The sequence below is a fragment of the Vipera ursinii genome (genome assembly GCF_947247035.1).
Source record: "Vipera ursinii genome assembly, chromosome: Z".
In the NCBI taxonomy this organism is placed as follows: domain Eukaryota; kingdom Metazoa; phylum Chordata; class Lepidosauria; order Squamata; family Viperidae; genus Vipera; species Vipera ursinii.
In genome coordinates this window covers 48,178,831-48,196,949 of record NC_139517.1, presented here as the reverse complement: position 1 = coordinate 48,196,949, position 18,119 = coordinate 48,178,831, and the positions used below count along the sequence as shown (strand labels likewise).

Here is an 18,119-nt window from a genome sequence, read left to right as displayed (position 1 = left end):
CTTGGCTTTGAGGTCCAGAAAGCCAACCTGAGGCACAAGCCCAATACTAAATAAGGAAACAAGGAGCTTGGGTTATGAATATAATATTTGTGTTTAAAGGCAGATGTATAATCTTGCAGTTACTATGAAGATTTTGTATCTTACAAAATAGAAACAGAAGCATCATAAGGCCCTGCTTTATACTGTAATTTAGACTGCCAAGCACTGATGTGAAAGCTCCAAAATTCACAATGTTTCCCTCTCTTTTTTTTCTGGCATTCACCTATTCTCCATAAATGCTTGAAGATTTCACCTGTTTTAAAATCTGTGATCTCCTTGAATATCTTGTTATATAATCTAGCTGGCTTGGAGGTTTAATTCTTTTGCAGTGAGACTACTAAATCCAGAGTTTATAAATCCAAATGCTCACTAGATGGAAGGAAAGAGATACATTTAAGGTATGATCCGGATTTCTGCAACCTAGATTTGATTCCCCCTAATTAAAATATTGCATTATTCCTATTATCTTACTATTCTACATTATCTCTGTGGAAAGTTTTATCCCCCTCTTCAGGTCATCATTATCCAATGCTTTTTATTTGTAATGTGACCCATGGCACCTTGGTCAGAAAATCTCTTTAGTGTTTTGGATCATCAGCTTATTCTTAAATCTCACCTGACTCGTGTCTACATTAATGAAAATATCAATCCTCTGGACATTTCTGGAGGGGGGATGTCACAATGAGATTAAGGAAAGTAAATCACACAGAATTTCTCTACATGAAGAAAGCACCAGTGACAATTGTCAGGATTTTCAGGAAGGGTTGGAATTCTCAGTCCTATAAATCTGACCTAGTGGTAGATAGTAGTGGTAGATAGAGTAATGTCCAAACTCAATGGCTGACTGGTTTGTGGCATAGCACTATGTATGGACTCAGACAAGTGTGGCCTCGTGTATGGTCTTTGCATATCAAAGTTAGCTGCAGTTTGTCGTCTTAAGTAAACCATTGTTTATGAGTTAGTGTTAATGTATGAACCACATCTCTATGGCTTGCTGAACCAATCGTGATTATAATCAATCACACAATGTATGAAATCAGCCACTGTAAGTTCATGCTTTTACATATAGTTCCCAAATTCAACTTGGGCTAGTAAAACTTGTATCCGAACCTTTGGACAGCAACAATGCAAATTCACATTTATCAGTTGCTGTATTCGTTATATTTTCTGAAAAAAATTAGGAAGAAAAAGACCCAGGAACCCAAGAAGGAAAACCTGGAATCGTCTACAACAGACATGTCAAACACAAGGCCCGGGGGCCGGATCCGGCCCGTGTAGTAGTTTCATGTGGCCCACGAAGCCATCCTGGAAACAGTGAGGGAACGGCCCCCACAGCCTTGGGCCTGGCCCAGAGACCCTCCTTCTGCCAGAGACCCTCAGATCTGTCCCACTCCTGCCCAGGCCCCCATAGGCACCCTTGATGCGAACGATGTAGAGCTGGCCACGCCCACCCAGTAGGCCATACGCACTCTAGCCACGCCCACCCAGTAGGCCACGCCCACCCTGGCCATAGCCACCCAGCCCCTTGAGGGAAACCGCAATGCTGATGCGGCCCTCAATGAAATTGTTTGACACCCCTGGTCTACAACATACACTGTAAGAGTGCAACAACCACTATGTAGGACAAATAGGCAGAAGACTGGCTGAAGACATCCATGAACACCAGTTGGTGATCAAAAGGCATGATGAAAATTCTTTAATTTCAGAACATATAGACAGATTTAACCATAGTTTAAACTGGGAAAATGTGACAATCCTAGACCAGGTCCAGTCCAAAAATGTCAGGGAATTTCTAGAAGCCTGGCACTCTGACAAATCAGCTATCAATAGACGCATACCCTGTTTCCCTGGAATTAGGACCTGTCCTGAAAATAAGCCCTATCTTGATTTTTGGGGGTGGGCCTAATTTAAGCCCTATCCCAAAAATAACGCCTAGTTTTGGGGTGAGGTGCATGCATAAAAATCAACTTAGGGCAGAAGTGGGAGGGTGGAGCTGCCCTATGGGTCCCACATCCACCTACCTTAGGACCACATGGCAGCCAAGCCTCCCATGCCCTGACAACTGTTGCGCTGCTACCTGAGCTCTTCTGTGGCTGCTTGCCACGCAGTTCATCGCCCTGATTGTGGTGCGAATGGCGGCAGCATCTGATCAGCGTGATGAGCCTTGCAGTGTGAGCAGTGGCAACAGTGCAATGCCCCACATGGTGTGTGGCCACAAACAGCCACAGAAGAACTCAGGCAGTGGCATGATAGGTGTCAGGGCTTGGGAGGTCTGTTTGTGGCAGTCCTAAGGTAAGACATGCTCCGAAAATAAGACCTGGTACCTCTTTTGGAGGCAAAAAAAAAAGACCGGATCTTATTTTCAGGGAAACACAGTAGACATTAACAACATCTATAGACCATGAAAAAGAGACAATCAACTGTTGAGAGAAAAATCTTCATCAGGGTCCAGTCCAAGCTGGGAATAATTAAAATGGAGATTGCTTTAGAAAGAAAGTTGCAGTTTATTGAAGATGAGAGCCAGACAGAAAGATGGCTCTGGGAAAAACTGTTCACATGTAGTAGGGAGTGGTGGGTTTTTATACCTTCTGGGGCTCTTGAGGTTGTTTCCTGTTTCTATTTGAGGCTTTGTATTTCCTTAGTCTGAGTGTGCCCTTTTGGCATTGGTGGGTTAATCTTATTATGTTTCCTGTGCTTCAAATTTGGGTGGGGGTATGTAGAGTTGAGGGGTCTTTGTCTTCCTAATCTCTTCAGTTTCTAGCTGGAAGCTCCAACCTTTCTGAAAGGATTATTGAATTTACATTTCTAAAAGCTGGCTTCTGCCTAGGGTCTGGGGGCTGGTTTCTGTCTTTTTTTAAAGGTCTTCTCCATTATTCCTTTGGGAAAATATATTCTGCCTTTTTAATATTTCCCAAAATATTTCTTTCTCTGGATTGTTTCCACACAACCATCCCTAAAGAGAAAAAGACTCCAGCACTTCTCCACCAGCAATCAGCACTCAGATCAGCATAGAATAGCTCCAAGGTGAACTTCAGATCAGCAATCAAGTAAGCAATATCCCAATCAAGAAACCTGCCACAGAGCCATTAGCAAATACCCCAACCAAAGAATCCCTAGGACCACCACCACCCCAGACAGGCAAGACACCAGATTATAAACAGACAGCAAACAGCACTCCTTACTAGCACTGGTGATGTTACCTACTTAGGGTAATGAAAAATGTCTGCAAGAAAACAAGCAAGCTTAGAGAGCACCAAGGACCCCTCAGGAAAAGAAATGGTTATAATGATGAAATTAAGAAAAACAGCAAGAAAAGCATGTTTAATAGTGATAAATTACTACCGTAACAGAGAGGATGCTGAAAAATCAGGGAGCGACAGGGAGACTTTAATATTCTATGCATGCTTCCCTGGGAGAATAAACTAACTGAGCTGCATAAAGGAGGGTTGCCATTTTATGCTTATTTTTCTTAGAAGTTAGACTCACTCAACACGAAAGGTCTGGTTCCAAAAACACATGCATCAAATTTGGTTGTACATATGCGTTGCTACGTGCGATTTTACTTGGGAATGACCCTATTTACGCTCAGGGGGACTATGGAAAAAACAAGCATGTGCTTCACTTTGTTTCTGCTGGGCACACCCAGCCGTACTCTAGTCTCCGCCTCGCTTCTTGAACAAGGAGAGAATGGGCGTATTGGATCGACTGACGAAAAGTCAGGCGGGCAGATCGTTCTAGTGGAGCCATCAATCTTGCTTTCCATTCCGTGTTTTTCAACTCAGCATACTAAGTTAGATCCAGCTCCGGGTTTTGCAGGCGGCCTACAGCTGTTTGGCGCATCTGGTCTGCCGCGCCTTCTCCTTCTCCTCCTCTCTCTAGTGTAGGCACACCACAGCTGCTAGTCCCCAAGAAGGTGCCATGTCCGGGGAAGAAGCTATCGGGGATGGTGCGGGAGCCCCTCAAACGAGCACTGCTGCTCCTCCCGCAGACCAGCAGCGGAACGAAGAAGCAGTGGCGGAGGCAACAGCGACTGACGGGGAGGGAAAGGCTGCTGGAGGGACCTCGGGGGAGGCGCCTGCCGTCTCTACCAGTACCGCTGCTGCTGGACGCCAGTACAGGGCACTGGTGCTCAGCGGCTTTGGTGGTTACGAGAAGGTGAAGGTGCAGATTCGGCACCTGCCTCAAGCGGAACCCACTCCGGGCGCTGGCCAAGTCTGCGTGCAGGTCCGGGCCTGCGGGCTCAACTTTGCTGACCTGCTGGCTCGCCAAGGGCTCTACGAGAGGCTTCCCTCGCCGCCCTTTAGCCCTGGCATGGAGGCGGCGGGAATTGTCCTAGCCGTCGGCGAGGGCGTCTCCAGCCCAAAGGTGGGTAAGGAGCTTTCGGCGGCACAACGGGCGGAGGCCACCACGCCATGGCCAGCCCGTCTGGAGAATTCAGGTGCGGGGAGTGGCTGGCAGCAATTTTTGCTCCGCGGCGGCGAATAACGGGCTGCCATCATAATCGGAAGTGACTGGGAGGCGCGGGCGCGCGCACACACACGCACACACAAATGGATGGTGGGCGTAGCCGCTATCCCGATATTTGGGTGCAAGAAAATGGGTGGGGTACTTCGAGGTGTTCGGGAAAAGGCGTGTACTATTGGGAAGACCCAGACTTGAGGCTGTAACGGAGGGGGGGGCGGGGGAGACACAAATCCTAAATGTGAGTTGTGAAGAAAGAAAATGTGTGAAGCTGGCTAAAGGTCCTACCCTGTGGATCAAGACGTGGAGCGAGGGATAAAAGTATCTTTTCCCTGTAACTGGCAGAAAAGTGGGCGTAGACCTGCTTGCTAAGACCATGAGATGTCTTGGCTTTCTCTGTGCTAAGCTAGTGCCACCCAGAAGTGAGGGAACAGATTCCGAAGAGCGAATTCTAGGACCGCTCCCCTTAAAAGGCTGGGGAGTGGACAAGGGCTACTATGAGAGGCAGGAGTTCAGATATTTTTGCAATCATTGAAGATCGCCAGGACACTTTGCTCCCTCAAGGGGATGGGGGTTTGTCCCTGGCTTCCCTTGGCCTCGAGCTTAATCCTTTGAAGGTACTTGGGGCCCCTAGGGGTGTTGAATAGAGAAGACTTACCTCATTCCTCATCTCACCCACTGAATTGAAGGTGGGTGGGGCTTATCCTAAAGAGAGATTCAGAAGCCTTTTGAAATACAAATCCAGTTTAAGCCCTGCTACAACAGTGACTTTTTGCCCAACCCACTTCCAAGCTCTCAGCCTTGCCCCAAAGGCAGGGAATGTAGTGAGTGGAGCTGGGGATCCTTGACTTAAGAGATCCCTTCTCAGCCTGGTTAGGGAACAGGAAACTGTCTGCCGCTGGTGTCAGGATGCAGGTTTTCACATTCCTTATTTGTAGAATTTTGTATTTCAAGCATTCACGATAAATATCTTTTTCCTTCTTGGTCTTCTCACAAGCTATATGGTATAGCGATGCTTTCTTCCCAAGAGTTTAATTTCTGAATTGTTTTACAGTGCCTCCGTTCAACCTTGAAACACATGGAAATATTTACACACACATTCACTAGAATTTGCATACAGTATTTCACTGTGGAAGGTCCCCCTTATCACTCTGGGAGGAATTTAAGGATGACAACTTTGTCTACATACCTGCTTTCCCCCTTTCTTTTGGAGGTATCCCCAGTCATTAAGCTGTAGCGTAATGTGCTTTCACTGTACTTCTTATCTGAAGATGGAAAAAGAAGAGGTCTAGTGGGCATATCTCTCAATCTGCAAGGCCATCTCAGCTCTCACCTGAGATGGAATTCCAAGGGACAACCTCAGCCGTCCTCTCACTCCGGCTGAGGAGTCTAACTGGAGCAGAGAGAGAAAAGGGGAGTCCTAAGCCAGGCCCACCCCAACTGGTCTCCCACACCAGTGAGGTGGTCGCTGACCAGTCCAAAACCGTCCTCCCACCACGGTTCGGTCCCGTCCACACTGGATTATCCATAGGGAGATCTTAATTCTAGACATCATGAAATTAAGGTAACTAGAAACTTTTCAGTCAAAGTATTAGTTGCATCAAATTAATGTTAAATGCATCCAATTAAATGCATCATGTTAAATGCAGGACCAGTTTTTATCCTGATGCCTTTTTGTTGTGTGGGATTTTAGGTTTGCATCCTCCAAACCATGCCTATCTACCAGGCTATGGAGCTCTACATTCAAACACAGAGAGTTTATTGGAATATGTAGGAAGAGTCACATAGTACATCAATTTATGAAAGCAATCATATTTTTTTCTGGAATCATACAACCACCTCTTTAACTCCTCATTGCAGCACAACCACAAAAGGAAAACGTGGCAAGTTTAAGCAGGTGATATGTGCACTATGTATGCTTTGAAGCACTTTTTCCCCTTCTGATCTAAAGGGCTTCCCAATCCTAATGTTAACCTTATCATCCCAGATATGCTAGAAAATAGTCTTGAATATTTGGATGGATTGTCCAATGAAGAAGACACTTTTCAGAAAGCTCTGAGCTTAATAGTTTTCAGGGGTTGTTTTTATAGGCTCCCTCTCTTATGCGCCTAATTTTTACTACACATTGTTCTTATTATGCATATAATAAATAACATCTGGGTGGTAGTTTAGATTTAATCTAGTCTAAATCACCATTTGACTCTGGAAATGAACGTGAATGGAACAGATTTGGGTCTTTGAGTTCCCCCTTTCCTTCATCCCTGGCATGATTGTGAAGAGGAAATTATAAATTTCTAATTTAGATTGGTGAAATTGGGTGGCCTGAATGTAGCAAATGAGATCAGTATAATTATACTTGGTGAAAGCAAAAAGGTAAAGGTTTCCTATAAGTCGTGTCCGACTCTAGGGCACGGAGCTCCTCTCTGTTTCTTGGCTGAGGGAGCCAGCGTTATCCGAAGATGATTCCATGTGGCCAACATGCCTGTACACAAAAGATGCATGGAGCCCTCTTATCTTCCTATCAAAGTGGTACCTATTAATCTACTTGCATTTGCATGCTTTCAAACTGCCAGGTGGGCAGTTATATTGAAAGCAAATGTAACTATAATTTACTGAGTTGTTATTTTTATGAAGGGGTAAAGGCTACTCCTCACAACCATGTTTAATTATTTATTAAATTTATTGGCAGCCCATTTTATCAGACAGTGGTAAGATGGATGGCCAATAAGATACCACTACATCTTAACATGCCATTCCCTAGTTTAGGTCTTCTGATTCTCATGCGGGACAAGTTAAGGACAAATGATTGTTGGAATCAACTGGCTGTGATGCATCACTAACCAGCAGGAAAAACAACCTTGGCATGTTCACAGCATCCTGTGGTGATGACATGGTCTGGTGGTCAAGGTTTATTTATGTGGGCAGTCTTGTGTCAGAAGAAAATACAAAGCCAAGAATAGCTGAAAGTGAATTTAGGCCCATCCCTATGTTGAAGTGGGGCAAGACAAAAGCAATGGTATGTAGACATATTTTAAAAAAATGTTTAGTGGTGTACCTTTATGCTGCAATTGAAAGAATGTGAGAATAAGCCTCCAGTGCAGAGCTGCCATAGGCTGCAAAACTCTAGATGAGTGGTAAGTGGTGATGAGTGGTTCCCCCGCACATGTGTGCTAGTCGTTTCAAAGCCAAAGAGCCAGCGCTTGTCCGAGGACGTCTCCGTGGCGTTGTGGCTGGCATGACTAGATGCCACAGGCGCACGGAATGCTGTTACCTTCCCACCGTAGTGGTCCCTATTTTTCTACTTGCATTTTTTACGTGCTTTCGAACTGCTAGGTTGGCAGAAGCTGGGACAAGTAACAGGCGCTCACTCTGTTACATGGCACTTGGGATTCGACCTGCCAAACTGCTGACCTTCTGATCAACAAGCTCAGCATCCTAACCCACTGAGTGTTGTGATTCAGGGTCAGCCTGTGGGTTCGGCAGTTGGGTCGGATGACTCAGATGAGGGGGAGGAGGGGGGTGTTGAAGAACTTGCTGATGATGGCTTTGAGGCTCCGCAGAGCCCCCAGCCAGGCCCCTCCCACCTGGTGGAGACCCAGCTGTGTGAGCCTGACAGCGTGGATGAAGATGACCCACAGCTGGCCCTGTTCAAGGATGCCCGACGCAGGAGACAGTCAAGTAGGAGTAAACAGAGGAAGGCAATGGAGCTTCTCGGAAGGAGGGAGAGAGAAGCCACGCCCTGAATTCTTTATAAAGGACTTGTGTGGGGAGGGCTGGTTTGCTGAAAGCAACCACTCAGATAGTGTTTCAAAGCTCCGGTATCTTGGTTCGTGTCTTGTTTGTTTTTGTAATAAATTTGGCAGACGTATTCCAGCCTCTTGCCGTCTGTAAAGGGGTTGCCTTTTCTGCAAGGCTGGTAGCAGGCTGGTACAGAACACTGAGCCACCGCATCCCTAGATGAGTGGTAGTTGGCAGCAAAGAGATAGAGAAAACCCTAGTTCAGGGGTAGGCAACCTTGGCTCTTTTACGACTCATGGACTTCAACTCCCAAAATTCCTGAGTCAGCATAGTCAAAAAAGAGCCGAGATTGCCTACCCCTGCCCTAGTTCTACCATTCAAGGATCAATCTATTTTCCAAAGCACCAATGGATGGAAACTAATCAAGGAGGCTTCCAGCCTAGAACTAAGGAGAAATTTCCTAACAGTGAGAATAATTAACAAGTGGAATAGCTTGCCTTCAGATGTTGTGGGTGTTCCGTCATTAATGGCTTTTAAAAAGAGGTGGGACAGCCACTTGTTTCCTGCTTGAGCATGCGGCTGGATTGCAAAATCTCGAAGGTTCCTCTCAACTCTGTTACCCTACATTCCAGATAATCTGTTCCTAATATTGCACGAATACTAAACTTGAATTTTAGCTTTTAAAAAATGAGCTTAAAAGAACCCATTTAAAAATATGATAGAGAACTCAAATAGAGCAGAGACAGAACATTTTTTTACACGGTAAGCCATGTAAATAATTTTTCCCTTAGGAAAATTAGATATTACACAACACTGAAATTGATTTGAGATTTTGTAGTAAACATATTGCAGAAATAATTCTTTCTGATATTCCTCGATCATCCGTCTGCTGCTTGCTGTGATGGTAAAGGAGATTAGAAAAAGGATAACACAGGAGCCTGATGGTTCCCTAAATGCATCTTTGTAGCAGTATGTGTTATTTGAGTGTAGCAAGGTCTTTTGAGAATTAAATTAATATATTTGCTGTTATGAGGTATGGAAAGAAATGCTAAACTACATTTAGTGTTGGCAGTGAGTAATGGACTTTGCCACAGCCTGCAGATGCAGAGCAAGCTAACGCTAACAATGGTTAATCAGTGTTTTCGCAATTAGCCAAGTTTTATGGACTTGCACAATACACCAACTAACATCCCGTGTTAGTTGGCTATTTTGTAGCTTGAGGTTTGCAGGCAGGTTGGATAGCCCAGATGCCCACAGCAAAACATGGCCATCAATGATGTGCAAATCCTCCCTTTCTGGTGATACTTGCAGTGGCTGGCCAGATCTTATTTTCAGTTTTTCTTTTCTATATGGGGCAAAAGTACACTTGTTCGTGATCTGATTCATATGGACGACACTAGGCTAATTCCTTTATGGACATCTTATTTTCCAAATGGACAACACTCACCTCAGCTGCTGTTTGTGAGAAAGAAACCAGATTAGTAAGCACGGGGGAATGGTTTACCACTATTTCTCCTTTATTTCTAGAGGCCAGGAGGAAAAGTAATTGTTGGTTAATTGCAGTAGCTGTCACACACAGGCTGCATCATGACTAAAAGAAATTAAGATTTCAGAAGGGTCCACAGTTTTAACAAGTATCTTCCAGATTTAGCTGATATGACAAGGCAAGCCATAAACTAGCTTAGCATATTGTAAGAATGTATCCTAAAATGCTTTTAAGATAAAGGTCTCCTGGCACCACCAATGTCTGGCTATTTGAAATGAATTTTACATGGCAATGTTAGATATCCTAAATTATTTTTCTATAATTAGAAAAAAGGTGGGGGGAAAATGATGGCCATATGTAAGAAAGTGACAAGCACGAGGCCATGTTGTCTAGAATATAAACCACCTATAAAATGTCATGACTGAGGCAAGGGCAATTGCACAATGAAATCCTCATCCGGATAGATGCAATAACAACTTGAATGCAATCCAACTGTAATACATGTGTTATATTTTGGATTCTTGCAGAAGGAAGGAAAAGACTTGGCCAAACTGCCTGGAATATTAATAAGCTTGACAGTCGTTATTTTTACAATAGACAATATTTTTTTGCTACATAGAATAAATGGGCATCATGCTGGCAGCAGATCTCAGACAAAGCTCCCTGGCATTTAGTAATTATTTCTGCCTCCTTACTTTTTAAAGGGAATAGGGCATTGTCTTAATCTGGTCTGCAGAGGAAGAAGGATGGACAGATTCATTTTGGTGTATGTTTTATTGTCTTCTCTGTGCTTGCAGTCACTAATCACATTCAAGTAGGCCTTGCAACAAAACACTGCAGTATAGAAATAGCTTGTTGAATTTTTCAGCCATTCTGTTTCATTCCCCATCCCTTGATTTTCCCTTTCTCTCTTATCCCAATTAGTTCTTGACACTGAATTTTTAATATTTTATTCTTTCAGTAATATGTTCTCCCAGAACAACTGATTCTTCCTTTTCATGTAAATCTGGCTGTCAAGACCAGTCCTAGAAACTGATATTGTTTTATTATGTTAAACTTAGGTTGGAGATATTTTGAAAGAAATCTAGCATATCTGAAAATTCTTAAAGAGATAATTTCTTCCAAGACATACTAAATCCATTTTTTGAATCTGCTTTTATGGCTCATAAGTCTTTAAAATTTATAGATTTACAAGTTTATAAGGAAAGTGGCAAATTGTTAAGAGAAAAAAGCCATATGTTTACTCGTGTATTTACAGGAAATAATTCAGATACCGCTTCCTAAATAATTACATTAAAACTAGAGATAATAAAGGAAATACTAGTTATGTTTCTGTAGTAGGAAATGCTTTTCACAAATTGTATTGTATTTTCATTTTCCACACTGGGGAAAAACATGTAAATAATGTTTTGAACTCTCACTAAAATAAATGCAGAAATTCTTTTAAAATTGTTTTAAAAGTAATAGATGAACAGGAAAGGAAATCTTGGAATTGTTCTGCATACTTCTACAATAAAGAGCTGTAGAAAAGTGCCCCATCAACCAGAAGGAAACAACGGAATAATGATTGAGTGTTCCCCCCCCCAATGTCTTGTCTTTGCTTTGTTTAATCATGACATTCTTGAAAAATAGGCTTGTAACTAATGCTCATCATTTCAGCAATAACACTATCATTAGAACTGTGTTTTCTTTCCATTTCAGCAGTGGTGTAATAGATTGAGGAAAAAACCATATCTGTAGTAATAAATAGTTCATGCTGCTGCCTTCCATATACATTGGGCATTTAATTCCCAGATTAGTTGGAAATTCTGGAAATTGTAATTCTAATTTATATGGAGGCAAACTGAAATATGTGACTGAAGCATATATCTTCCTTTTATAAATGCAGCTCTTCAGAGGTTGAATTACAACAATCTAGCGACCCGTCTAGATAGAAATGGAGGGAGCTGCAATTACATCGGAAAAGCAATTTCTCAGACCTTCACCTTCATTGAAAAACCAACAGACCCAGCATGTGGAGCTGCTCCTGATTGCTAACATAGCTCTTGAAGTAGAGATGTTACATGAATGCACTGATACTGAGTTTGTTGCTTCCAAATGCTCTTCAACAGCAGGCCAATGCAGAGAGCATTGCAATAAACCCCTTGAGAATTGACAGGGGCTTTAGGAAATGCAATAAATTCTGACAAACTCCAAACACTGTGATTTTCATAAATGTGCATAGTCAGCTACTAAACAAAGTACATGTAGCTCTGGAATCTAACTTTTCTTAATTTGGTCAAGGATGAAATCTGATATTTGATCTTAAACCCAAGTCCAGAATATTCATGAGTATCCTGAAGGCAGCAGTTCATGCAGAAGGTGAAGGATCCAGGGCTTCAGTCTTACTCTTTTTCCTGATACCAGAGCCAAATAAACACAGGATTTCCTCTCTGCAGAGGAAATGGTGGTGTTTTCTTTCAACAGGAGAATTTCATGGTGAGCTGGCGGAAATCTGGAAATGCTGCCAGAAAGATGTATTGTTTGCACGGTCACCTCCAGAAACCCTTGCACCCTGCCCCTGTAATGTAGCATGAGCAAGAAGCAAAGAACTTATCGATGATAGTATTCATGCTAGATGCTTCATTGGTTTTAAACTGGGGGATTCTGAGAGTTGTGTCTACATATCTTTTAAGTTGCCAATGTTGAGAAATACTGTTTTAGATCTATCTACTTAAAACATTAAGACTTCTTTTCAAATATATATTATTAGCTGATCACATGGTTCTAGTTTAAAATACAGCAGGACCTTTTAATGAAAAAACGATCAGCTAATTTCATGATGCTTCTTTAGGTAGCACAACATCCAAGAGCAGACAGTTGCCTCTCTTGAGGAAATATACAATCCTTTCCCTGTGTCAACCAAATTTTAAAGGAGTTTTCAGGAGAAAAGGTGGATTTCTTGAATAAAAGTCATTCTGAAAAAGATTCTGGTGAGAAATCTCAGATCAAACTTAACTCACCTGAGCTTTATAGGCTTTTTCTTAATATACAGCAATATTAACACAGTGCAGAGTTAGCAAAGGATTGTGTTATGTATGGAGATAAATTGCTTGTAAACTGTTGTGCAATGATTAACGGCCGTTACTGTTAAACTCCAGACTGCTTGTCTCCGGAGCTGTTAGTTTGCATTTAGGTGGGAATTACCGTTTTAATCTCATTGGCTGCTGACTAGAGGCAGTCTGTACAAATAGAAGCTAAGCAGCAGTTGGGGCTGCTTCTGTTATTACTGAATAAATGTGTTGCTATTTCACCATTCTGCCTTGTCCAGTGCCTCACCGAACCAGGAACATAAAAGATTGTCCCAAAATTTGCTTTCTAATGTACAACTAACTTGAAACAGACTCTTGGGCTGACTTGTAAATAGGATGGCATCCTGGTGTTCATGGATAAATCTCATTGTAAGAGTGTAAAAGACACGGGGCAAACTTTGCATTTATAAAGATTGCCTAGAAATGTGCAGTGGGTGGCTTGAGATCTGTTTTCAAGTTTAGCCTTTTATACTCCTGAATTTGTGTTGGATGTCTTAGTTTTTACAATTATCTTTTTTGTTTTGTTTTGTTTTGTTTTTGCTAGGTTGGTGATAAGGTGATGGTGATGGCCCGATCAGGTCTCTGGCAAGAAATTGTGACAGTACAAGCCAATCAGACTTTTCTCATGCCAGAAGGAATGAGCTTTGAGGAAGCAGCTGCCTTTCTGGTCAATTACATCACTGCCTACATGGTTCTCTTTGACTTTGGCAATCTGCGTCCCGACCAGAGTGTCCTTGTCCACATGGCAGCAGGTAACAAAACCTACAGTAGTGACCTACTGTTCTTGCAATGTATTGAAGTCACTTCCAAATGGATCTTGAAGTCTTCTCCTGCTCTACAATACTAATGTATTTACACTCATGTATTACATTTATAGATAGTCCTTGAGTTACAACAGTTTATTTAGTAACTATTTGGAGTTACACTAGCCACTTCTGGACATTTTTCACACTTACGACTGTCCAGCATCTCCATGGTTACGTGATCAAAATTCAAATGCTTGGCAACTGACTCATATTTATGACGGTTTGCAGTGTCTTGGGGTCATGTGATCATCTTTTGTGACCTTCCGACAAGCAAAGTCAAAGCCAGATTCACTTAACAACCCTGTTACTAACTTAACAACTGCAGTGACTCACTTAACAATTGTGACAAGTAATTCACTTAACTGACTCACTTAGCGATATCAGTTTTGAGCTCAAAGTCACGGATTACCTGAATAGTATATCCGACCTTTCAGAGTGCTTAAATGGTGCCATTTATTTGCAAGTATTTTACTTTTTTTGTGCATCTTGAGAGATTTTTAGCTAAAAGGTACTAGCATATCATTGATACAAGTATAACACGTTGTCATGGTTCCGATAGATGAAACCAATTGAACTTCAAGGCAAGAGTTTCTTCCTTAAAGAACATTCAGGAAACAAAGTATTGGCACTTACATAGTTGAACCCAAGGCTGAGATTCCCTCCCCCCAGATACAAAGTAAAAAGTTGCAATTCCCACCCCACAAAAGCTGTCATGAATCACATTCCCCAGTTAGAGCAAAACGCGGACTCTTCTCTCCGGCTCCTCAGCCCACCAAAAGCTTATCAGACAATGTCCTTGAGTTCCCACACTTCTACATTGTTATGTATAGCTAAACCTGGGGTAGGCAACCTTGGCTCTTTTATGGCTCATGGACTTCAACTCCCAGAATTCCTGAGTCACCTATGCTGAGTTGAAGTCCATGAGCCATAAAAGAGCCAAGGTTGCCTACCCCTGAGCTAAACCATCAAGCATTTATCCAATCCCCATTTCTACATCTGAACTCTAAAAGAACAAAAAAGGCACATTAAAAGCAAAGGTAAAATGGCTACTGAATCTCAGTTGTCAAAGCGTGGACATCCATTGTCACAGCGTTGACATCCAGCCCCCCCCCACTTAACAGAGAGGAGTAGTACTACAATTTAAACAGAAGTATAGGTTAAGGGTTGCCCTTTGGCTTATTTGGGGTTTTGTTGTAGAATTTACAGATGAGCCCATTAGCTTTCACATCAATAGATTTTCCCCATGTGAAATTGGATATCCCTTCCACTGTACTAAATACTGCAACTTTCCTTTGTAAAACCTAGAATCAAGAATACGTTTCACTTCATAATGTGTTTGTCCAGCTACCAGTAGGGGACCAGGTGCTTTCTTGGGAGGAGGTTGTAAAGTAGATCCCCAGAATGGTTTTAATAAACTGCAATGAAATACAGGGTGAATCTTTCCTAGAAGTCATGGGAGTTTCAACTCCACCGTGACTGGAATTATGATCCAGACATTGGGAAGGGACCTAGGTATTTCGGTCCCAACTTCTTACTAAGCAATTTAAGTTGTAGACATTTTGTGGAAAAATAAACCTTTTCCCCAATATGGAAAGATTTCTGGGGAGACCTTTTTTTTATCAGCTTGCCTTTTATATGTTTCCGAGGCTTTTTTCAGTGTGGTTTTAGTTTTGTCTCAAACTTCCATCCATCCTGACATCCATTGTTCAAGAGTCTGGGAGGTAGAGGGTCCTTGAGGATACTCAGGTATGGGGTTGAATTCTTCCCCTGTAGCAATCTTAAAAGGCGTGAAACCAGTGCTGCTATGAATGGTGGTGTTGTAAGCCACTGAAGCGAAAGGGTCAGCCCAGTTCATTTGTTGATAATCCACATAACACCTAAGGTACTGCTCCACTATCAAGTTCACTTTTTCAGCTGCCCCATTCATAGATGGGTGAAAAGCTGATGACAACCCTTGTAATGAGCCAATTATTTTCAGGAAACCCCTCCAGAACTTGGCTGTAAACTGCACCCCCCGTCAGAGATTATTCATTTTGGCGTGCCATGTGCTTAAGGAACATCTTGGTCAATCTCGGGGCTGTCGGAAGTCCCTTGCAGGCAATGAAATGAGCCTGCTTCAAAAAAAGATCAATCACAGACCATATTACTGTATTTCCCCTGCTTTCAGGTAACTCAACTATAAAATCCATTGCAATCTCTTCCCATGGCTGGGAAGGGTCCGCAACTGGTTGTCATAGTCCAGGGGGCTTCCCTGGAATTCTTGTCACTGCACAGCTTTTGACATAGTTTTCCATGTCCTTTTACAAACTCGGCCACCAAAACTGCCAGCGAATTAAATGTAGCATTTTCAAATAGCCAAAGTGTCTGGCTTGTTTCACATCATGGCTCCATTGCAGTGCATGGAGGTGGAGGGTTTCAGGCAAATATAATTTCCCCCCTGTATAAGTTAATCCATCTCTACAGGTTAAGGTAGTTTGATGGTCTTTAAACCATTGATCATTGAGGAGTTCCTGCTTCAGCTTTCTTGTCACAGGATCATCGAGGTTCAGATTTGTCATAGACAGGGTTTTCTGTGGTGTTAATTGAGAAACAATCTGTGGCATAGGCATGATCGAATCATTGACTTGTTCACACTGGCTCTTATACTGGGGCAATCTGGATAGACTGAGCATCAGCCAAAAAGTTTTTTTTCCCCGGTATGTACTTTAGGGTGAAATTAAACTGGTTAAAGTATTGCGCCCATTGTATTTGTTTAGGGGAAAGTTTGTGAGGAGTTTTCAGTGCCTCTAAGTTTTTGTGATCAGTTTATACTTAAAAACACACCTTGCTCCCTTCTAGGTAGTGCCGCCAGGTTAGTAGAGCCCAACAAATTGCAAAGGCTTCCTTCTCCCAAACTGCCCACCTCTTCTTGCAATTGGTGAACTTTTTTGAGGTGTAGGCACAAGGTTGTAGGACCCCCTCATGATTCTTTTGCAAAAATACCACTCTGACTGCCACATCACTAGCATCAGCTTGAATCACAAATGGTTCCCCCGGGCAGGAGTGCTTTAAGACTGGCTCGACCGCAAAAAGTCTTTTAAATTTTCAAAAGCTGTTTGACAGTTCATAGTCCACGTTAGCAGTTGGTCTGGGTGTGGCTTTCCTTCATCTTAATCCATCTGTTAGAGGTAAAGAATTTCAGCAAACAAAGGAATGAATTGAGGGTAGGAGTTTGCAAACCCCAGAAAGCTTTGAAGCTCTTTTAGAGTCTTTGTGGGTTGCCATTCAATTACGGCTTTCACTTTGCCAGGATCCATCTCAATGCCCTCACTGGAGATCCGGTAGCCAAAATACTCCAGTTGGGTTTGGTGGAACTCAACACTTGGATAATTTAACATACAATTTAGCATTTAGTAGTTTCTTTAGCAACTTACACACTAAATTCACATGGTCAGTCATATTATCGCTATAGATTAAGATGTCATCAAGATACATCAAAAAACCCTTGTATAGATGATCATACAAGCACCTGGTTGATCAGCTGCATGAAAACAGCTGGAGCTCCTTGTAGTCCAAATGGCATAACTTTGAATTGATAGCTGCCGATAGGACAGTTAAAAGCAGTTTTCGATTAATCTCCTTCTTTTATTCATATTCGGTAGTACGCTTCTCTTAGATCTAATTTGGTGAAGATATGGCCCTTTGCTAGATGAGTTAGTAGGTCCCTCAGGAGTGGGAGGGGGTAATTTTCCACACTCACACAGTTTAACCCCTTGTAATCTACACAGAGCCTCATCGATCTGTCCTTTTTCTCTTTAAATAACACCAGAGCCCCCACTTGGGATTTAGGCAGCTCAATGAAGCCTCTGGCTAGATTTTTATTCACATACTGTTGTAGTTCCTCCATTTCTAGGGAAGACATGGTGTACATTTTGATTTAGTCAGCTTGGCCCCCAGTATTAATTCAGTGGTGCAGTCATTTGGTCAGTGCGGTGGTAGGACTTCACATTCCTTCGCACTAAATGCTTCCACTAAATCTCGTATTCCCTGGGATGAGTGGCTCCCCTGGCAGTGGAATGGTGGCTATTTTCACTGTTTCTGATGGTGGATCGGGCTCTGCTTTAACATCAAAAGAGCCATGAGGGGGGGTTGGGTCCTATCGGCAATCTCACAGTCCTCATCCCTTTTCCCACCAAATGAAAGGCTTCCACTTGTCTAGCCATGCTAGACCTAAAATCACAGTTTCCGTCATTTTCGGAGCCACCACAAAATGGATGAGCTCCCAATGTTCACCTATTTCTAAATGTACTGGTTCAGTTAGGTGGGTGACTAAGGTTTCTCCCATTAAAGATCCATCTGCTTGTTCAAATCTCATGGGTTTGGAAAGCAATCTTGCTCATATGCCCATTTTAAGGGCAGTTGGCAAGCTGGTAATGCATTGGGAGCACACTGAGTCCACTAGCACCTTCAAATCCATTAGTACCCCTGTTTTAGGGACTATGAGCTTGGCAGCGAGTGGAAAAAGGTGGAATGGGTTGA

General features: G+C 42.7%; 1 protein-coding gene across 1 annotated transcript in view; it reads left to right on the top strand.

Annotated features, from left to right (window-relative positions):
• Positions 1-3,923: 3,923 nt before the first annotated feature.
• Positions 3,924-18,119, top strand: part of VAT1 (vesicle amine transport 1) — a 29,374-nt gene continuing 15,178 nt past the window's right edge. The window contains exons 1-2 of the mRNA XM_083378668.1: positions 3,924-4,404; positions 13,340-13,547. Of these exons, the coding sequence (XP_083234794.1) occupies positions 3,958-4,404; positions 13,340-13,547 (655 nt within the window). The 5' untranslated portion in view covers positions 3,924-3,957. The remainder of the gene's footprint in view (positions 4,405-13,339; positions 13,548-18,119) is intronic.